The sequence below is a fragment of the Phacochoerus africanus genome, chromosome 1, assembly GCF_016906955.1.
Source record: "Phacochoerus africanus isolate WHEZ1 chromosome 1, ROS_Pafr_v1, whole genome shotgun sequence".
NCBI lineage: Eukaryota > Metazoa > Chordata > Mammalia > Artiodactyla > Suidae > Phacochoerus > Phacochoerus africanus.
Window position 1 is genome coordinate 206,460,980 of NC_062544.1, and position 22,403 is coordinate 206,483,382.

The 22,403-nt window shown below is 37.4% G+C and overlaps 1 protein-coding gene across 4 annotated transcripts in view; it reads left to right on the top strand.

Moving 5' to 3' along the window:
- Positions 1 to 22,403, top strand: part of LPP (LIM domain containing preferred translocation partner in lipoma) — a 680,491-nt gene that overhangs the window by 322,375 nt on the left and 335,713 nt on the right. For all 4 annotated transcript variants that reach the window (XM_047788612.1, XM_047788637.1, XM_047788629.1 and 1 more), the window contains one exon: positions 6,512 to 6,634. In XM_047788612.1, the coding sequence (XP_047644568.1) occupies positions 6,512 to 6,634 (123 nt within the window). The remainder of the gene's footprint in view (positions 1 to 6,511; positions 6,635 to 22,403) is intronic.

Sequence of the window (22,403 nt, forward strand, 5' to 3'; positions counted from 1 at the left end):
CCTTGCCTGTGAACTTCCATATGCTGCAGATGCAGCCCTAAAATTTAAAACAAACAAACAAAAATTATATGTGAAAGGAAAATACTGTTTTGTGCAACTAGCCTTCTAGGATTCCCTAAGGTGAGGTAGTTTTATATTCCTAAACTATCGCCAAGAGCTTTTTTTCCCTCCCCTAATGAATCACAAAGGGAAGTCCAGGCATGGTTAGGGGTTGAGAATCCCTTGGTGTTATGCCTGGGGTCTGCCCCAAGGAGTTATTTGAGCTTTGTGAGGCATAATGTGAATATCACAGATTTATTACCTCTAACATCTAGTTTTTTCTCCGTTTATTGGATTTCCTTCCCAGGTGTGTTTTTGGGCAGTCAGATGCAGAACTTGGCTCTTCCAACCTCCTTTTTGCCATGTGTCAGTATGATTGCTTGGCCACTTCAAAGACTGAAGTTGTTGAGGATTAGGTCAGTTTATTCATGTTTTGAGTGTGACACTGGGTATTGGCTCTAATTCTATGATGCAAACTTCCTAGAGAGAGTGGTTCTTAATTAAATAGACTATGTCCCAATCCTTTGTTTTTCTTAACAGCCTGAACAAGAACTCTCTCTTTAACAGTGTTGATTTGATCATTAGTTCCCCAGTGTTTTCTAGCAGAAGACTGTGTAGTTAATTCTACTCCCTACCTCAAAAAGGAAATGAATACTTGACAAATAAATTGTATTATATTAAGCAGGATCTTTTTATTTCCATTAATTACTAATAGATACTCTCACCATTTTGCAACCACCAATGCAATACTCCAGTAATCCATTCAGGCAAGGATCATCTATGGATGCTGAAACCAGTAGGTGAAAGGTTTGTGAGGAACAGAATATTAGCAAAGTCTTAATGTCTCACCTCTTAAAAGGGAAGAAGGGTGTTCCTGCTGTGGTGCAGTGGGTTAAGAATCTGGCATTGCTGCAGCTGTGGCACAGGTCAAAGCCTTGGCTTGAATTTGATCCCTGGCCTGGCAACTTCTGTAAGCCACAGGTGTGGCTGAAAAGGGGGGGAAAGGGAAGAAGACACCTTTTCAGTGAAGAAATCTTGTGCACCCTAGCTTAACCAAGTCATTGAACTTGTCCTCAAAGGGCCAGACACCATCATGAGCTTCCTGATGTGATGCAGTGGGAAGGACACAGCATCAAGCAGGAACTATTCCTGACAAACTTGTGTAATCTGGATCTGATCATCAGACAAAGCCAGATCGTTCAACTTCTTATAAGACACCTGGCTTGAAATCTTTAAAAGATCACAGTTGTATGAAAGACTAGAATAGACTGGGGTCTGTTCTGAATTAAAAGAGATGAAAAGGTCATATCAGTTCAATGTGTGATCTTTGACTGGATTCTGGGTGGAAATTAACAACAATAGATGAAAGAACATTACTGGGACTTCTGGTGCAATGTGAGCATGCATGCATATCGGATAACTGTACCCACATTACATTTTTTTGGGCATAACTATAGCAGTGAGAAATTTGGCGTTCTTAGGACATTTAAGCTGAAGTATATGGAGGGGGTGTTTCTGCAACTTCTTCCATATAGTTAAACTACAATAACAAGCAAGAAAATATATCTTTCTCATAGGAGAGAGAGAGAGAGAGGCAAAATGTTGACCATTGATGAATCTGGGTATCTGGGTGGAGGGTGTGTGGGTGGAGTTCATTTTACTACTTGTTCAACTTTTCTATGAGTTTAATTTTTTAAGATAGTTGGATATAAATATATGTGAATGAATACTCTTTCATGACTCATTGCTGGTGTTCTTTGTCTATCACCTCTAGTTAGTGGATTAGCAGTATGATCCTTTTGGTCTCACATGATATTCATTTTGGTACTAGGCTCTGTTTGTTTATTTTTTCTTTTCTTATTCTTAAGCTTTATGGAAACTCAATTAATAATGCTCATAACATATTTGGGTAAGTAGAGAGAAATAGATGTATTTAACCAGAAAATAAGATATTAAACTGCTAACAAGTCAACAGTTTTCATGCTAAAACTATGTGCATTGGGGTTATTAGAATGAATAAGTTTCAAGGGTCTCATGTGCTGGAGGTTAATCATAACATAGATAAAAAAAATCTGGAGTTCCTGTCGTGGCTCAGTGGTTAACAAATCCAACTGGGAACCATGAGGTTGCAGGTTAGATCCCTGGTCTTGCTCAGTGGGTTAAGGATCTGGCATTGCCCTGAGCTGTGGTGTAGGTCGCAGATGCCACTCGGATCCCACATTGTTGTGGCTCTGGCGTAGGTTGGCAGCTACAGCTCTGATTAGACCCCTAGCCTGGGAACCTCCGTATGCTGCAGGAGCAGCCCTAGAAAAGGCAAAAACAAACAAACAAACAAACAAAACTCTTATTGACAGTACCTAATCATAATGCTACCACTTGTTATATGGAAGGTATATTCCTGAATATTTACAGTGGGGGAGTCATTACTATGTAATTCTACTTGTGGCACTGATAATTTTGATTTCCCAAATTATAGTAAGCCCTGATTGTGATTTGGTGGGCTTTTATCATATACATATTTATTAAATAAATGAAATTAAGTGTCTTATAGAAAATAAGATCCGATGAATGGCTTATTCATATGAGTTTTATAGCTGTTAGTAAAAGGATGTGGTCACTGGACCCTTCATACCCTACCTTTCATCCCACCTTCAGACACCATCCATTACTACATCAACCACCTCTCTGTAAGTATAATCTGGCAGCACCTTGCTTCAGATGCACAGCTTTTCTCTCATTTTCTGTCCTGGGACTTTTCTGCTACCACTGTATTTTTTGAGACAAGTATGTGGGAGTTTACAACCCCATAGGTGTCTCTAAACCACTGGAGAACTAGGACCAGAGGATAGATGCTCTCTTCTCTCATTTCCTTGGTGGGAAAATCTGAGGTGTATTTCATGGGACTCCTCAGAAGGCTCCCAGGAGAATGGAGTGCTGGTTGCCCATTTTGGTGACCCGTTCAACTCAGCATCTTTGAATTGGCTTTTCCTCCTTTCCTGCTTAACTTGCCCAATTCTTCAATACTCTTTCTTGGAATCGATTCTCCAAATCAATGACCTGCACACAAGCTTTGTCTCCGGGTTTGTTTTTGGCAGAACCTGGACTAAGACAATGGAGTCACTCTAGTTACAGTGGAAAAGTAAGGTAATTGTTGTTATTACACTGACTAGAAAAAAACACTAGATAAAGAGTTAGAGACTGGTTCTTTCTTATTGTTATTTGGCTTTAGGCAGGTCATTTAACCATCAGGAGTCTAGTAAGGCTGCAGTGAGAGAGAGTTAAGGAGAAGACATGTGGGTCAGCGTGTAGGATTCCGTGAGCTGGTTTTCCTCCAGTGTATAGTGTAAAGTGTTGACAGTAGCAAAGTAGTTCCTGGATCTAAAAGTGCTGCAGTAGTAGATGAAGCATCAAGAGAAGGGCTGGTGGTGAGAACAGGACATCAGTTATTTGAACTGGGACATTAAATAGAGACTCAGTGGTAAGAAAGAAGCCTATCTTAATCCATAATGGGGATTGAAATGCAGAAGCAAAGCTCTTATGAGAAGGCCAGGCAGGGTAGCAGGGGGGTGGGAGGCAATCTTAAGTGCACAATCTCACAGCATTAGCCTGGATCTTATTCCATTGTATCAATCTAATATGAAAAACTGAAAATGAGGAGCAGTCTCAACTTGGAGGGAAGGGAGGGTGAAGTCGTACATGTACGGGCTGGTAGGACACCATAATTACTTGTTTCATTGCATAGCTCAGGGTAATTCTGTAACTTTTGAGTCTCTGTGGTATCCTAGTAGTTAGGACATGGGCAGTTGCTGTGCCATCCGCTACAGTAAAGTACTGATGTTGAAGACCTGATTAAATCCTGTCTCTTTACTGATACCCCAAGGGAACACTTAATGAATGATGTTCCCTTTAAGAAGAAGAATAATTAACAATAGCCATATTATTCATATTAATTTATGGTTACTGGTTGCTATAATTAATGCTATTTATAAAAATCATCATAATTATAGCACTTTACAATTTAAAGAGTATTTTTCCCATCCATTTTCTTAGCTGAGCTTTGTAATATCCTCTGGCTTAGCTAGGGTGAGTGATGTTCTCCTAGTTTCATAGATAAAGAAGCTATGGCCCAGGGAAGAATTTAACCAGATTCCAACCCACCACCCTTACCAATATTTTGTGCTGTCTATGAGTAGATGGAAATGTATTTGTCATTCGTGATAATGTTTGATAACTGCATATAAGAGAATTAGATTCACAGAGTTCTCAGTTTACTTCTGTAACAATAATGTCCTACCTTTCTTTGTACCAGAATCCTTTGCCAGGATGTTCACATGAATTTTAAATTTTTAAGGGATTTTTTCTCTTAATAACCCCATGCTATTCATAGTTATTAATTCTTAGTGAGGTGAAGATGAGATCACCTCTGATAGATGGTTTAGCTCTTTGAAACATCTAGTCATAGGCAAGGGACCTACTGGCCTTAGAGAGTTCGGTAAGCTGAAATTTCTGACTCTAAGAAAATGTAACTGATTTCCTATTACTGGCTATAGCACGGGGGTTGAGGATAGCTTCTCAGTTTTCACAAGGACGACCTTCAGATCTGGGCCATATAGCATGAACCTCTCTCTCTCTCTCTCACACACACACACACACACACACACACACACAGCATTTTGCTTCCCATTATATCCGCTGATCTCGTCATACTTCTAGCTGATTTTACCCAAAAGATATTGATATGAAGAAGGTTACTGGCTGGACCTGTGGCAGACTCTGTCATTACTAATACATTTATTTACTCCTATTATTTATTGAATTAGTCCCTGAGCAAGATTCTGGGGAAATAGCGAGGAGGGAAATAGACAACTTCTTTGCCTTCATGAAGCTTACATTCTCCTGGAGAGATTGATGATAGAGGAAAGATAATATTAGATAGAGATATCTATCATGAGAAAAATAAGCAAAATAGGGTGAGGGAATAGATTGTCATGGAGAGGTCATACAAATACACCCAGAATGAGAATATGATGAGAATATTTTTTCAGATAATGTGATAAAAATTCCCCATAGTTAAAGAGGCCTCACGAGTAAGGATGCCACTACCTCTGGCGCTGGGCTACAGCTCTTTAGATCTTGATGTTATCATTATGCCTGGGGTAGAAAAGGCCAGATGGATTAACTCATGCTGGCTAAATTTACAGGAAACTAACCAATATACTAGATCCTGTTAGAGGTGTTTTATGCAAAGAATTAAAGAAGTTTAAGAACTCAAGGAAGGTGGTTTAGGAGAAAAGGAACTAGTGTTCTTAATGGGAAATACTATTATGCTATCATTGCCTGATGCAGCATCTTCATTAAACACATAAATTTACTTATAAAATTGTAAGATTTTAATGCTAACTTGTCCGGGTATTCTAGTTTTTTGTTGGTGCTGAGTATCCTTTGGTTTCCTGGCTTTTTCTGAGGTCTTCCAGGCACTATACTGATGTTTAACTTCCCTAGACAAGTGCAATAAAATTGATTAGATTACACTAACTTCCCATTATTTCATTCCGACTGGGCCTTCACTTTGATTTTTTTTCTCTGATGGAGTCTTAAGAGATATTCCCATCATATGTTCATGATTATTGTTCCATTGGCACCTTAAAAAGATGATTTTGATTCACCCTGCTTCCAAATTCTAGGGCCACCTTTATATTTCCTTTGCATTTCATTCTGTATTTCCTTGCATTAAGCCCTAGGCAAACTATTTACTTGTTTTTCCCAAGCATACTTCCACTTCCTAGGAATGCCCTTATGGCAATGTTATTGCCCTCTGCTCGCTCCACATGGATTCTCAGTGCAGGTAGCAGTTGGTGCTCCTGCTAACGCTGGACATTATAAATCCTTAGATCCCTGGCTTCAAAATCCATGGTCACTGCCACGTGCTTCCTCTGCAGCCCCTTGGCCAGGATCCCGATTTGTCTTAATCTGGTTCACCTCTGGGTCATTTCTTGGGCTTGTGTATCTCACATAGATACACGCCTGGATCACTGATCTCTCACTGATCCCTCTTCCTGGACTGTAAGTCTCTCTTTGCCCTTTCCTGCTCCAACGAAAACCCCATCATTCTATTTAGCAGTCTCTGAATTCGGAATTTGCATTATCTCCCCAGTTGGATCTGCTCCTGGAGTGCAGGGATGGAGGCATTTATTTCCTTTAACTCATATATTCATCAAAAAAAAATATCCTCTAAATAGCAGTCTGACTTTAGGAAAATCATCTCATATATTTTATTTTCTTACTTGTCAGAGAGGGATAATTCTGCTCTATCCTACCTCACTGAGATTTTATAAAAGCTTAAAAGAAAAAAAAATGAGTTGCTGAAAAGCTTGGACAAAGCCACATTATAACTTGAAAAATTTGAACTCAGACTGACATGGATGGAAACTGGATATATCCCTTTTTCACGTGTTGGTGTTGCCTCTTGCAGGGAAATCCTGGAGGCAAGACCCTTGAGGAGAGACGCTCCAGCCTGGATGCTGAGATCGACTCACTGACTAGCATCTTGGCTGACCTGGAATGCAGCTCCCCCTACAAGCTTCGTCCCCCACAGGTAAGAGCTATCTGTAAATGTCTCCTCAGTGACAGCCACAGGTCATCTGCAATTACTTGAAAGAACATCTTCTTGTAGCCTTTCCATTCTTTTTTTATTTTCTCCAAGTCAACTAAGTTGTCTTTTTAATATCAATATGTATTAGTTAAGAGGCAGAAATTTCTTAAGCTGATTCGATTAGTTTTTTTCTTTAAATTCACATAACAGTGTTCTACAAAAACAATTTTGTAAAATTAAATCTCTTCTCATTCCCTTGTTCTGCTCTATTTTTGTCTTTGCCTAGGTGGATAGTTTGTTATATGTTGGCATGATGTTTAGAAATATAGTTTACCATGGCTATGTTAAAGTTAAGATGAAGGCTACATCTTTTCAAGAAATTCCTTGCATTGAATATTGAAGTGGCTTCCCTTTTTGGTTTCAAGTAATGCTACAGGGGATATGTCGGTGCATATTTTCATGTCTCAGATATTTTATAGTGGGATTTTTGCATTGAGCATTTTCTTTACTTTTATTTCCACCAGTGTTAAATAGATTACATTGGCACCAACAGTTTGAATATATCAATTTCACCTTAATTTCACCAAAATTTGGTGACAACGATTAATCTATTTTTTTTTTTTTTTAATGAAAACAGTGCCTTGTTGTCAGTTCTTCTTTGCATGGCTTTGCTTATTTTGGAGCTTGGCTATTTTTCTGCACCTTTGTTTATTATCTGCATCTCAGAAGCTAATCTTTTCACTGCTAGTGGTTATTCCCTGCCTTCCTCAGATCCTAAGAAAGTAATGGCAACTTGATTTTAGGACTTCTGCATCTTCAGAAGATAGCAAACAGGACTTGGCATGTAGACCTTGGACTGGCACTGTTGCTACTGTGCTGTTTGATTCTTGTGTGATGTTTCCTTGACCTACAGCATTTCAGTTCTTCAACAGCAACTCCACATTCACAATGGTTCCTTTCACGAATTAAAAATCAGTCCTGCTTCTCTGCTGTCAGTCATTTCAACACAGAACTGCATAAGGCACTTTCCTCTTTAGATGTATTCCCATTGCCTTTTCTAGACATATAATAGGATTGTAAGCTATGTAGCAGCACAAGGCAAAACCCACCAGAGCTTAGCTCTTCCTTAGATGCAGTCACTCATGACTCCACCTGGCCTGTCTGTAGTGAAGATGCACTTTGTTTCTGTAAACACGTGATGAGCTGAATGTTGGAAGCATGTGCTGTGATCTTTTGGGGGAACTGTTAGGAGAAGGAACGAGGATAGTTGAAAGGGAGAAAAATAGGACCGAGATGTCATCTTCCAGGAGCCCATATTACATCTTCCAGGAGCCCATATTACAAGTTCAAAAGTGACATGTAGAAGCACAAGGGAAAGAGTGAGATACTCTTTTAAAGGTTGCAAAGTCTTAGAAGGTTTATCTGAAGACTTTCATGTTCAGTTGAGGCCTTTGTGAAATTGTGATGTTGGAGGCAAAAAGGGAGAGCAGCCTGAGCCATAGGGCAGGGAGTCCAGGCTGCATTCAGAGAAATGCAAACAGTCTGGTCGCTGCAGACAAGGCCATTGAAAGATGAAGTGGGGTATGGGCCTGGAATGTTTCCTGCTGACAGCCTCTGGACAAGTCTGAATGCCAGATTAGGATTTTGACCTGTCTTTTATAGATGATGGGGGATAGTTGATGATTTTCAAGCAGGGGAAAGCTACTATTCATCCGGAAAAAGAATGTAGGAAATAAGACAATCTGTGGAAAGATGCAAGAGAATGGGCTCCGATCTCAGAAGTGGTCTCAAGCAAGCCTTGATTACTTCAGAGTTTCTAACCATTGTTTGATGTTAAGCATATTCTACCCAAGAAAATTCTTCAAGCCCAGTTTCTCAGAGCAGCAAGACTGCTGGCTTTGCCATTGGACTCATTTGTCTTGTGCTTAAGTGCCTCCATGCCCTCTCCCCATTTTTAAATAGAGTTTTTGTTTAATCTTTTTTTTTTCCTCCTAAATTCTCATATCCTAATATATACTGGGAAGATTCTTCTTAGAGGTTTTTGCTTAATATAGCCTTCATTCTTGAAGGCTGTGTCTGCGCCTGCCTCCCATAAACCGCTGCATTTTAATGGGTTTATTCAGCAGCCACATTCTTGTGCAATCTTACTGTGCACACAAACTCATAATCACTGATATTTGGACAATGCTTTACTGATTGTAAAGCATTTTCACATATATTCACACTTGAATGAAATACAAATATCTTAACACTGAGATATACATGGTACACTTATTTTATGGATGAGGAAACTAAGACTTAGCAGGTAAGTGACTTGTTTTAGGACATATGACTACAGTGTGAGCACAGCTGGACCTTGGATTTAGACTTGTGTTTGATTTTTAAATTCTAGAATCAGATTGAGAACATCCCTCTGAATGTTTTTCTTTTTATGAGAAAGCCAGAGTCAGGGGACACTGTTATTCATATGACTGATCAGGGTCCCTTGATTATGGCTTTCTCATAAAAAAAAAAACACAAAACACTCAGAGGGTTAAAAAAATTATTAGGATGGGGCAATATAGGAGTGGGGGAGTGAGTGGTACAAACTATTATGTGTAAGATAGGCTCAAGGATTATATTATACAACACAGGTCATATAGCCAATATTTTATAATAACTAAATGGAAAGTAATCTTTAAAACTGTATAAAATTAAAATTTAAAAAAATAAGAAATTGTCATAATCCATAAGTAGAACAAGTTGAGAATTGTACTTTTGAAGTGCCAGTTCCATTCAGAAATTGAAGAGCGAGCCTTTCTAACTTCATTATTATTCTAATTTAGGAAAGCAAGAGTTAATTGGGAGATATAGCTCATTCGTCTGAATTATCCTCACTCTAATGAAACTGAATTAGATGTGTTAATATTTATTGGTTAACATAATTATATGCTGTGAGAACAATAATCACATAGTTAAAATATTAAAAAAAAAAGTGCCAAGAAAAGATGATGTCTGCAGTAAACTGTGTTATGCTGTAATTAAAAGGTACTTGAAAAGTACTAGAAATGTAGACTGTTAATGCTCAACTTTGATGTTTCCATTTTTGATCCAAAGCAAATTGCAAAACCCGTTGAATCCCCTTAAAGCAGGCTAGTAGGTCTATGATTTGTCATTATTCAGCGTATGTTTTGTGCTTAGCCAAACCCACCTCTGAATCACCTTTGCAAGGCTGTTTTGACTCATGGATCTGGGAAAAAATGCTCATACCTGTGGAATGTTTCTACAGTAAGAGATCCAAAGTTATTCTATTCATATAACATGTCTGAATTCTTGAAAATAGATTTTATGGGGCATTTTCTTCCTTTTTCCAAAGGAGCATTTTCCACTCTCAGATTTTGCACTTTTATTTTTGTTCACTGATTTATGCATATTTTTATTTGGGAAATATGGCTTCATTCCTCATTTTCATTTATTTGACTAACATTTATTGAGATCCCACTATGGATTAGGCATTGAAGGTATAGCGGTTAGCATCAATATGTTCTTGCTCTAGAGTAATTTATAGTCTTATAGAGGAGACAAATGCATAAATAATTCAAAAGGATACAGGAGAAAAGCTTTGTTGGATGTGCTACTTTAAGTTGTCATGTGAATCATCAGATGTTGAAATTGTCAGGAAATCAAAAACAGGATTATCAAAATCATATTTTATACCTTTTTAGGGAAGTATCAGAGAGGACTGCACAGAGCAGGTAGAATTTGTGTTCTCCTGGCTGCATATGCCCTGGGAAGGGCATGGGATTCAAGGTAAAAGAATTATAGGAGAGATGAAGCCAAGGAATGTTGGCAGTGAATGTCCTTGTTGGAAGAATAAGGTTTGCGATATAGGGTATGTGGAGTACAAAGTGAACGTTAGATTAAATCATATGCACTTATTACCTAAGTAGCCTTGATGCCCAAGGACTCTCATAGTAAGAAAGAAAATTGAGGGTGTGCTACAACAGTGTTTCTGATATCAGGGGATATCATCTTTATCAACTTTTACAGAAGATGTAAAAATATACACTAGTGCCAGCCACTGCATAGAGAAGTGCAAATAAATTATATTTGTGTTTAGCACTAAATTTTTTAATTATTTTAAAATGTGTGTATTAGGGAATAGTTTGGGAAGAAGAGGCATGAGAAGTTTGGAGGTAGTTTTGGAGTAAATTGTAGATGGTATGATCCTCAAGTACTACAGCTTAGAGGTCATGTAGCCACTCTTTACAGGAGCAACATTTTTGTCTAGAGAAAGAAAGAACATTGCTCAATGAGGCCCAGGATCAGTGATTTTTTTTTTTTTTTTTCTGAACCATGACATAATGGTTCCCTATGCATTCTAAGTTTAACCAAGGCACAGTTTGTTTCCCTTTAGCATTTTATTTTATTTTAGTATTTTTTATACTAAAAAAAAATACTAAGCATTTTAATTAGTTATTTCCAAAATATCTTTTGTGGTACTTTCTGTAAAATATAGCTTGAAAATATAAAGAGTAGACAAATCAAAAACATAACATAAAGGTAAACAGAAGTGTCTTTGAATTAGTATGTATCTAGGCCCCACCCCTATTCTACTGTTCGTAAAAGAACACCTTATACTCTTGGGAAGAGCTACACCAGGGGTCACATTGAAAATTCTCTTAATTTCTTAGCAGACAAAGGATAAATACATGGATTTTTGATTTTCTTTTCCTTCTCTTGCCTAAATGAAGGCTAGAGCCTGGTCTTCTCATTCCTAGTACAAATCTGCCTTTTCTTCCCTGCAGTGAGTTGAGTAGCATTGGAGCTGGTACATAGATGACTTGGAAAAACTTCCTGAGATTTTATATTCATAGGGATTTAGTATTTTTGAATCAAGTTTTATTGGAATTGGTCAAATGTGATTTCACTGTTCTCACTTAGACTAGGATGAAAAAATTTTGAGAGATTCTGGGATAAGATAGGGTTGGACATAATTTGATATCCTAGATTCCAAGTTTACCAATAAATCTACTCTCTTTTCAATTTCATGTGATCACTTCTCTAAAAAGAGCACCAATTTTTTGTGTGAATTTTCCACATCACCAGCCTGAGCTTCCTCCTTTATTTCTAAAATGGGTGTAGTAGCTGCACTTTTTCCCCTTTGTAAAGATGCAGTATTCTAGAGTTGCAAGAAATTAGATGTTGTGTTTGAGGAACAGTTTACTCAATCCTTCCCATTTTGTTTTGGGATTGTTAGCTTGTGTCTGGAGCTTGCTACTTTAAAGGTTTGGGGCTTATACTTTGTGAATGGTGGTTATCGCATCAATGATATATTTATCTTTGTCATTTAAAACACTTAAAAGGTATTGTAATTTCTTAGTCTATTTGGAAACTGAGTTCATGCATACTCTTTAGTTATATTAACAAGTCTTTAGTTGTAATTTCAGTGCTCCCACACTGAATTCCTTTCATACAGCAATAATCTATGAGACAACCTAAGAAATCATTTCAGGTGTGTCTGGGTTGTATGGAAGGTTTTTAATTTTGGATTCATGTGGCCTGAGGCCTTGTGGGCAGAGTAACTAGGGTGGAGTCTTGCGGTACCGTGGATCTTCTATTCTCTTGTGTTCCCTGTTCTAACTTGCAAAAGCCATGAGCAGCTGCAGGGGAGATTAATTAGTAATTAAACTTTTAATAGTCCATATTTTTCCATGAACCCCATCATGTAGGCTACTTGGAGATGAAAGCTGCAACATACTAATACTGTGTGATAAGACGTAGATGATCCTTGCAGACTGGGACTCTACCGCTGCTTTGTTTGGCTTCTTGGGAATGGAGATAGGAACGAAGTCCTATACTGTTGAAAAAGAGAAGACTTATGCATGGTGTCTTCTTCTCCCTGTGCTCCCCTTGGGGGTTAGGGGAAGATTAGGCACATAGTGTGATTTGCTTTAAAAAAAAAAAAGACCAAAAGACCAAATTTGTCTATGTATTGTATTGTCTGCTATTTTTGAGAGCTTTGGTAAAGGTTGAAATATTGCAGAAACCTCATGTATAAGATACCAAATGGAGTCTAGTCAAATAATAGGGGTAAAAATACCATCTTAATAGAAAAAGGGATCTAATTCTTTGCAGTGCCCATATTTAGAAGATCTAGGTTTTATTTTGAATTCTTCCATACCTGCCAGGAAACCTCAACAGTTAAGTAACAGTGAGGTGGGGGTGCAGGAGTGGTTAGCTGACTCAGAGCTGCATGCCATGAGTCTGATGACGGGTAATTAATTTTTAGATTGTATGTAATTGCATCTCAACATTTATACCTCCTCCTGCTTTTTTATAAGATGATGTTTGTGTTTTCTGTGACTACCATAACAGAATTAGCTTCAAGACTTTGTTTTGAGTTCTATGAACATGTAGAGTGGAACTTTAGGTTGAAAAGTTGCACCTTTACAAAGCTTTTGTCCCCAAATACCCATTTTACTTGCCCCAGTGTAAGAGTGTGTAATGTAAGTTAGCTCAAGCAGTGAAAAGGAAGGAAGTTGAGCAGACAGAAGAGGCCAGCTCTGCTGGAGCCTAGGCCAGGGAAGGAGGGAAGTCTTCTCTGGTACCCTGGCCACATTCCCCTGGGTAACCTTTAGCTGTGATTTGTTTGCAAGACCTAGGCTCAGAGATCATTGTGTTACAGTATACTGAGTCAATCCATCCAGGAATTGGTTTAAAATGAAATTCACAAAACTGCCTGTTGAGCTTCTCTATGTTACAACAGCATCTCAGTAGAAATAATTAGCCCTTTGTCCATGCAGAAGCACATACCACATTTGCAAAATTAAAGAGCTTTCTTGTCAGGACTGGTTTCTCTATTTCTTTTCTCCTCTCCCACTGTTTAAATATCTATTTTGGGGGTAGCCTTGGTCTGAAGCCGTATGGTCCCCTTTATTCCCTTTACAACTTTTTTTTTAAATAAACAAAATACAAATCCAGCTATACTTTTTATTTAGGAAGATTAGATTTTTACCATGGTAAGTATATAGGAATGCTGTGTTTAAGAGAAAAGGCCATATCTCAGATAAGATATTGTCACTGTTTTGTCCTTCTTGACAACCATTTCCTTTTATGTGCTTTATAGCCAAACTAATGTATAATGATGATAAAGATGGTCTCTGTAGACAGAAGGTTGGAGGTGGTTAATAACCAAGCCTACATGTCACATTTGTCATAGTGAATAACGGGTCTGTCCTCTCCACAAAATATCACATTGGAGTATAACTGCTAAGTTTCTTTTCACACTGTGGAAAAATTACCAGGGAATTTATACATTGCCTTTCAGTGAATATATTAACTACAAATATGAAACTTTAATTTGTTATGCTTCATAATTTGAACATATATTTTCCAGTTTACATAAAACTGCAAACTCGAATTTTACTGAAAAAGATACAAATTAACTGCTGTTGTGCCAGCAGGTGTAGTTTTCATTCATAAGTGCAGACAGGCCACTTGTGAATTTTGGAATTTATGTCTCTGTGAACTTGACTTCGTTGAAGTCCCAGATCCTCACTCGAATATACATCTTTCTGTTGGGGTTCTAGATGACAGAAGAACGTTGGATTTTGTTTTGTTGTTCTAAATCACAAATTACTCAAAAGTAAAGTAATAATTTTACCTCATAGAGTATATGTTATAGAGCCAGAGTAAAAATATATAATGACTGAAAGAAAGAAACAATTGTGCTAAATTCCAGACTATGAAGTCCTTGAGTCAAGATGAACTTTTGTTTCCTGGCACACAGGAACTGCTGAATAAATAAGTAAATATTGTCATCAAATCCAGTAATGATGGAACTATTTACATGTTAGAAATCTGCTAGAGGACCCAGTCTGGAGTTGACGTTGAGTTAGTACGTAATACAGTGATAACTACTTTCTGATTTTTCCATAATTCATAGAATTTGCACAAATAAAAAATAGCACGGCTTAGGCAAATGAGGTTTGTAAGGACATCTTAATGGTGGCTGCTGAATCAGCTATAATTTCTAGTTCTGTCCTAGCACTGCCTTATATCACTTGAAGGCAACTCACATGGTTAAAAAGATGATGCTATCTGGAGTTATAATTCATTGCTATAACTATTCTCTTATTATGGGGATAGTATAAAAATAAACAGCAAGTTATTTTCTGTATCGTCTATAGAATTGCTAAAAAGAGAGGACCATTATGTTACTCAGTGTTTCCTAATGCAAAAAGCAGCATGATAAATTCTTTAGATTCAATGATAGGAAACAAAAATTTACCTGACTGATAAACTGATATATGCATCCTTTTTTCAGAAAAAAAAGAATTATCATAGGACTCTTTTGCTTGAGCCCATGATTCATCTCCTCCTTTCTTTACCATGTCATTGTTGATACCTCATGACCTAATGTTTGAGATGAATAAGTATATGCCAATTTAAGTCATTTCAAAACTAATTAACTGCCTTAGTCTAACTTGTGCTTTTTGTAATTTATTTATTTGCTTTTTTAGGGCCGCACCTGCAGCATATGGGAGTTCCCATAGAGGCTAGAGGTCGAATCGGAGCTACAGCTGCCAGCCTACACCACAGCCACAGCAATGAAGGATTCAAACCATGTCTGTGACCTACACCACAGCTCACGGTAATGCTGAATCCTTAACCCACTGAACAAGGCCAGGGATCTAACCCGAGTCCTCATGGATACTAGTTGGGTTCATTACCACTGAGCCACAATGGGAATTCCTAACTTATGCTTTTTTTTTTTAATTTTATTTTTTTATTTTTTTTTGTCTTTTTGCTATTTCTTGGGCCGCTCCTGCGGCATATGGAGGTTCCCAGGCTAGGGGTCCAATCGGAGCTGTAGCTGCCGGCCTATGCCAGAGCCACAGCAACGCGGGATCCTAGCCACGTCTGCAACCTACACCACAGCTCACAGCAACGCCGGATCATTAACCCACTGAGCAAGAGCAGGGACTGAACCCACAACCTCATGGTTCCTAGTCGGATTTGTTAACCACTGCGCCACCACAGGAACTCCCCTAACTTATGCTTTTTAAATGGAAATAAACTTTCTATCTATATGTGCCTGTAGACAGTTTTTAAAAATATGCAAAATTCAGATGTACTTTAAAGAGATAGTTTAATTCTAAATGGATTATTTGTTTATATTGATGGTAAACAATGGATCCATTAAAGTAACATATTCTGATGGCATAAGTAAAATATAAGAATTAAAGTGGGCTAAAAAGAGAGCATATGTATTTGTTCCTTTTAAGAAATGTGATGTTTCAGAAAGCTTGAAGTACCAGTAGTCAGACATGTAAGCCCCTTACCCAAATCATTTGTTAAGCATCTTGAACTGCTTCTAATTCTGTCTTGATATTGTACTTATTATATGAAAGTACTGGAAAATGTTACTTCTTAGGTATGCCAGAGGTGCTAAGGTTTTTTGCAATAAGGAATCTTCTTGGCTCTCTCTGCCACCCAACCTACACAGAGTGATGTTTAATTTCCTAAATGACTGATGTTAAATTGATTGTTACCAAGGCGGTCAAAGCTAGGGAACAGATTTTATAAATAGCATCCTGGATGACCTAATATTCTATGTAATCCTAATTTTAGGGTTCCTTTTCTCATTAGCCAGCCTAGCATAGCTACAAGTTATGATGCTTAGATTTGTTCATGGGGAAGTCTACCTATAAATCAGACCTCACAGCCAGCAAGTAGAAAAAAAAGAGGGAGGATCTTGGTGGTCCGTTGGCTGCTGTGTTAGAACAACTTTGCTTAGTACCTTCTGAGGAAGGGTGTGTATGGAGATGCATCATTCAGCCGTCACCTCTCTACCCCAGTCCATCATAACAAAGGACAAAAGAGAAAGAAATAAACAATATAATTTATGACCAGAAATGTGAGAAAAAGACCAAAATGTATCTTGAAAACTGGGACTAGTGAAAAGTGGCTCTCTGAAAAGAGACATGCAATTCAAGAATGTGGCCACTCTTTATGTTTTTCTAAGAGCTTCTGGGAGTCTCTCTCTTTATTCATTGATTGATTTTTTTCAGTCGCTTATTCATTTTTTTCTTTCATTTGCTGATTATAACTGAGCATAAAGTCTCTGTTGAATTGTTGAGTGGTATCAAAGAAGTGAAATTAAAGAAGACCCAAACAAATTGAAAGATAATCTGTGTTCGTTGCTTGGAAGACATGATATTGTTTAGATGGCATGTTCTCCAAATTAATCTACAGATTTCGAGCAGATTTAATTGCTGTCAGAATCCTAGCTTTCTTCTCTGTCAAAGTTAAAAGGTGAAGGATAAAATTCATACAGAAATTCAAGGAATCCAGAATAACCAAAACAATTTTGGAAAGAAAGAAAAGCAGAGACTTGCACTTCCCAATTTCAAAACTTATTACAAAGCTATAGTAATCAAGCAACGTGGTACTGGCATAATGTATACATATAGGATGATGGAATGGGATTGAGAGTCCAGAAATAAACCATTACATTTGTGACAATTGATTTTCAACAGAGGTACCAGGTTATTCAATGGTGAAGAGTGGTTTTTTCAACAAATAACGTTGGGTCAATTGGATAGCCACATGTGGAAAAATAATGTTGGACTCCTGTCTCATATCACATACAAAAATTAACTTAAGGTGGATCAAAGACATAAATTATAAGAAGTAAAGTTATTAAACTCTTAGAAGACAATATATGAGCATTCTTCATGATCTTGAATTAGTCAGTGACACCAAACACACAAACAGTTAAAAGAAAATTGATACATTGGACTTTTTCAAAATTAAACACTTTTGTGCTCCAAATGACACCATTAATGGCATGTATAAGCAGTCCATGGAGTGGGAGATTACATTTGCATATGCTATATCTGAAAAGGGATTTGTATCTGGAATCTATTAAGACTCTTACAGCTCAGTAAGGAGATAAATTATCCAGTTAAAAAATGGACAAAGAATCTCAATAGACATTTCTCCAGAGATGTACAAGAAGCCAATATGCATAGGATAAGGTGCTTGACATTATTAGTCATCCAGGAAATAATTAAATCAAAGCTGAAATGAGATACCACTTCACATACATACTAAGGTGATTATAATACAGAAGACAGACAGTAACACATGTTGGTGAGAATGTAGTGAAATTTAAATTGTCATATGTTGCTGGTTAATTGTTAAATGTTGTAGCCACTTTGGAAAAAGTCTAGTAGTTCCTCAAAAGATTAGAATTATCATATGATCAAACAACTCTATTCCTAAGTATATATCCAAGATAATTAAAGCATATCCACACAAAAATCTGTAAATGAACGTGCATAGCAGCATTATTCGCAGTAGCCAGGAAGTGGAAACAACTTAAAAATCCATCAGTTAAAGAATGAAAAACAGGAGTTCCTGCAGTGGTTAACGATTCTGACTAAGAATCATGAGGTTGTGTGTTTGATCCCTGGCCTCGCTCAGTGGGTTAAGGATCCAGCGTTGCCGTGAGCTGTGGTGTAGGTTGGTGGCTACAGGTCCAATTAGACCCCAGCCTGGGAACCTCCATATGCCGCGGGACCGGCCCTAGAAAAGGCAAAAAAAAAAAAAAAGACAAAAAAGTGTTTTTTAAAAAAAAGAATGAAAAACAAAATGTAGTATGTGCAGAAAATTAAATATTTTTTAACCACAAATTAGAATGAAATACTGATACATGCTATAACTTGTATGAATCTTGCAATTTATATTACATGAAAGATGCCAGATACAAAAGACTTCTTACTGCATGACGCAATTTATAAGGATAGACTAACGTATAAACATAAAAACATTGGTGGTTACCAGTGACCAGGAGTTGGGGGAATAGGAAATGACTTCAATTGGGGAAAGTAGTTATTTTAAAAATGACTTTGTCTGAGTTTCCATCGTGGTGCAGCGGAAACATATCTGACTAGGAAACATGAGGTTTCAGGTTCAATCCCTGGCCTCACTCAGTGGGTTAAGGATCCGGCATCGCCATGCACTGTGGTGTAGGTCGCTGATGGGGCTTGGATCTGGCATTGCTGTGGCTCTGGTGTAGGCCAGCAGCAACAGCTCTGATTAGACCCCTAGCCTGGGAACCTCCATATGCCACGGGTGCAGCCCTAAAAAGACAAATAAATAAATAAATAAATAAATAAATAAATAAATAAATAAAAATAAAAATGACTTTGTCTTTGATAGTGATACAGGTTTCACAATTTCTTGATTATACTAAGGACCATTGTACATTTCTAAAGAGTGGATTTAGTGGTATGTGAATTATATCCCACTTAAAATTTTAAAAGATAAAGTGAAAGTCTATATTGAACAGTGTGCCTGGAATACACAGATAAAATTGTGCATAACTCCCACCTTTAGAAGCTTGCAGTCTGTTGGGAGAATACAATGTGACAATTACAGCGCAGAGTATACATCCTAAGGAAAAAGCACATATAGGATGTTCTTGGACAAGGAAGAGGTAGAACTCAGTTTGGATATCATGGGAGCCTTCTGTGTCTGCTGTCCTTACTTGGATAGGCATCTCCACAGATAGGATAAGACTTCCATGCAGCTCCAGAGAGCAGAACAGAGACTAAAATTTAGAAATCAAGAAAGGGATTCAGCAGTCTAATAAAAGGACAGTACCTTTCTAACAGCAAGGGCAGTCGAAGTTTAAAATAGGCTGCTTCAGAAGATAACAAGTTTTCCTTCATCAGAAGCATTGGAAATGATACTCTGGCATTTACCAAGTATGTTATTTAAACTCTCTAAAGCCTCAGTTTTTAACCTGAGTTAATAATACATCTTAGATTCTACATGAGGACCACACGAAATAAGGGGTGCACTATAATGTGTGAATACATTATCTTGCACATCATAACACTATTATTATTATTGCTTTCACCACCATCAGCATTATCAAGTAATGTTGGCAATAATCCTGGGAAAGGAATTCAGGCAACAGATGGGAGAATTGATTTGAATGATACTAGAATTTTGCAGTACTCTCATTCTTAGTCACAGAGCTTGAGTTTTCTGTTCCCTGATATAAATCTTGGAAAGAAAGAGAGACCTTGTTTGTATTCCAGACCACTCCAAATTGACTATTTATGTACCTAAGGCAAACTACTTAGTGTTAGTAATGGTTTTGTGTTATTTGCTATGATAGCTAGTATAGATGTGTGATTTTTTAGAACTGTTATTGACAAGAACCTTCAATGACCTTGGAGAATGGTTTTTATGAATATCAATAGAACTGGTGAACATGGAGAAGGGTTATAGATGAAAGAGTGAGGGTCAAGCCAAAAGAGACTACTTTCTTAGCCTTGCAAATATGTGTTGTCTCTTAACAACAAACAGGTGGGAATTCCCGTCGTGGCGCAGTGGAAACAAATCCGACTAGCAACCAGGGTTCTATCCCTGGCCTTGCTCAGTGGGTTAAGGATCTGGCATTGCCATGAGCTGTGGTATAGGTCACAGATGAGGATCGGATCTGGCGTTGCTGTGGCTCTGGTGTAGGCTGGCAGCTGCAGCTCCTTTTAGACCCCTAGCCTGGGAACCTCCATATGCCACAAGTATGGCCCTAAAAGGACAAAAAAACAAACAAACAAAAAAAAAAAACAAAAAAAACAAACACCCAACAACAAACAGGTGGCACAACTTGGTTAGGCCTCTGGAAACTATTATGTAAGATATCTTCTGAGGTCCAGAACTTCCATGATTGGCCAAGAAATCCCCTCTCTGGATCTGTTTCAATATGTGTAAATTAGACTTGAGAAATGAGATTATCTCTCATAGTGATTCCAGCTTTGAGCTGGTATGTCTATAAGCTGTATAAATGATGAAAGCTATATTCAGTTTTCTTTCTCTATTTTTATTTTCTCACTGTAGACAATTTTTCTGTAAGATTGGGTTGAAGTTGTTGGGAATCATTATGTACAACCAGAGGGCAGTGTCTTTAAATTGAAGGGTCAAATTCATGTTTTTCAAGATAATGTGAACCCAGATTTAAGATGTTCAGGACAATTTGGAACCCACCTCATAGAGTTTAAGATTGTTCAGAATGCGGTATTGTGGTGAATAAAATCATGGATTCTAGTGCCAGACTGCCTTGAGTTCAAAACCCAACTCTACCTGTTTTTGTGTAACCTGGGATCAGTTCTTAACCTATTGGTGCCCCTTTTTCATTTCTGAAATGAAGAAAATTTTAGTATCTACCTCATGGAATTATAAGAAAGAACAAATGAGTTACCATGTGTAAAGCACTTAAAATAGTGTTTGTCATATAGTTAGTGTCATTTGCAATAGCAGATCTTATTATTGGGGATTAAATGATTATTTTAAAATTGTCCAAGTTACTGCTTTTATGTAAAAAAAAAATGTTTTATAAATTTGGTCTGTGGTAGCCATACAACTCTCTAATAAGATTATCTCAGATAAACTGGGAATGATTCTTACAATACCCCCAAAGAGTAGGGGTCTAGCCTTTCCTGGGCCTTTATTTAGTCCTTTTGGTGATTTTAGTGGCTTCTAATGCAACTCTAAAGCCAAAGATAGAGCAATAACCTTTCATTTCACATATGCATGAATCACCAACATCTATTTCTGTGGGTTACAGGATAATCCCTCTGATTTTTGTTTTAAAAACAAAAATCAATGACATAGATTATGAGTTTCACACAACTTAAGAAGCCTTACTTTGGATGATGGGTATAATTTGTTCTCACTCTATCCCACCTGCATACAAACTAAAGCATGGACAACTGTGGTCAAGTTACTCTTCTTCCAGATGCCCTGGAGGGTGTGTAAGACACAGAATGCTGGCCTCTACTCCCTGAGTTCCTTTTGTAGAATTGAAGCTCAAACATTTGTGTTTTGAAGAAGTTCCCAGATGGTGCTGATATTGGGACCGTGCTTATAATCAAATGTTTTGTAAGCAGCACCCTCTTCCTCTTTTGTCTCATCTCTATAGCTGTATTCTCCGAAGGCTTGCTCTTCTGTCAAAAATGGACACTAGTCTAATGTCTTCATTTTCTAGAGGAGGAAATCCTAACTCAGAAAAATATTTTCCCCTGGTTACAGTAAATTGACAGAATCTGGAAGATTTTCTTAAAATTGAGAATGATTTGCATCTGTAATTCTTAGACTAAGCATTTAGACTTAGAAAACTAGCATTCCAATTCCAGCTCTGGTATGCTAGGAAGTATGAATTTTAGTTGCTTTATTTCTCTGAACCTCTCTCTTTCCTCCTCCATGATAAGAATACCTCCTCTGCTTACCATATATGGTTTTGTGAGAAGTAAATGACATACTGTGCATTCAAGTGCTTTGTAAATTATGAAGTGCTATACAAATATTTTTCAAACTCATCCCAGTTATCAGATGCAATATCATATTAAACATAATATATTTTATGATAGGCATAACATTCTCCCACTCATCCAGGGTAAATTATTGACTTTCCAACTGTTTTTGGGAGGAAGTAGTACAGTATAAACATGGCACCTTTTGCGTAGAATTTTTTCTATTTCCTTCCTACATTGATTTCTCTGCTAATATGTTTTTAAAAATTAGCAATTAGAATTTGCCATTTAGCTATTTATTCATCTGAAGACTTAGATGTGAGATGTGGTTACATACTATGAGTTTTTCTCCTAGAATCCTTTAATATAAGACATCCTACAAGTCACACTTATTAAGAATGAAATAAGTGAATTGCAGTTTTACTTGAAATGAATCTCTCTTTTTTTTTGGCATTTGCATT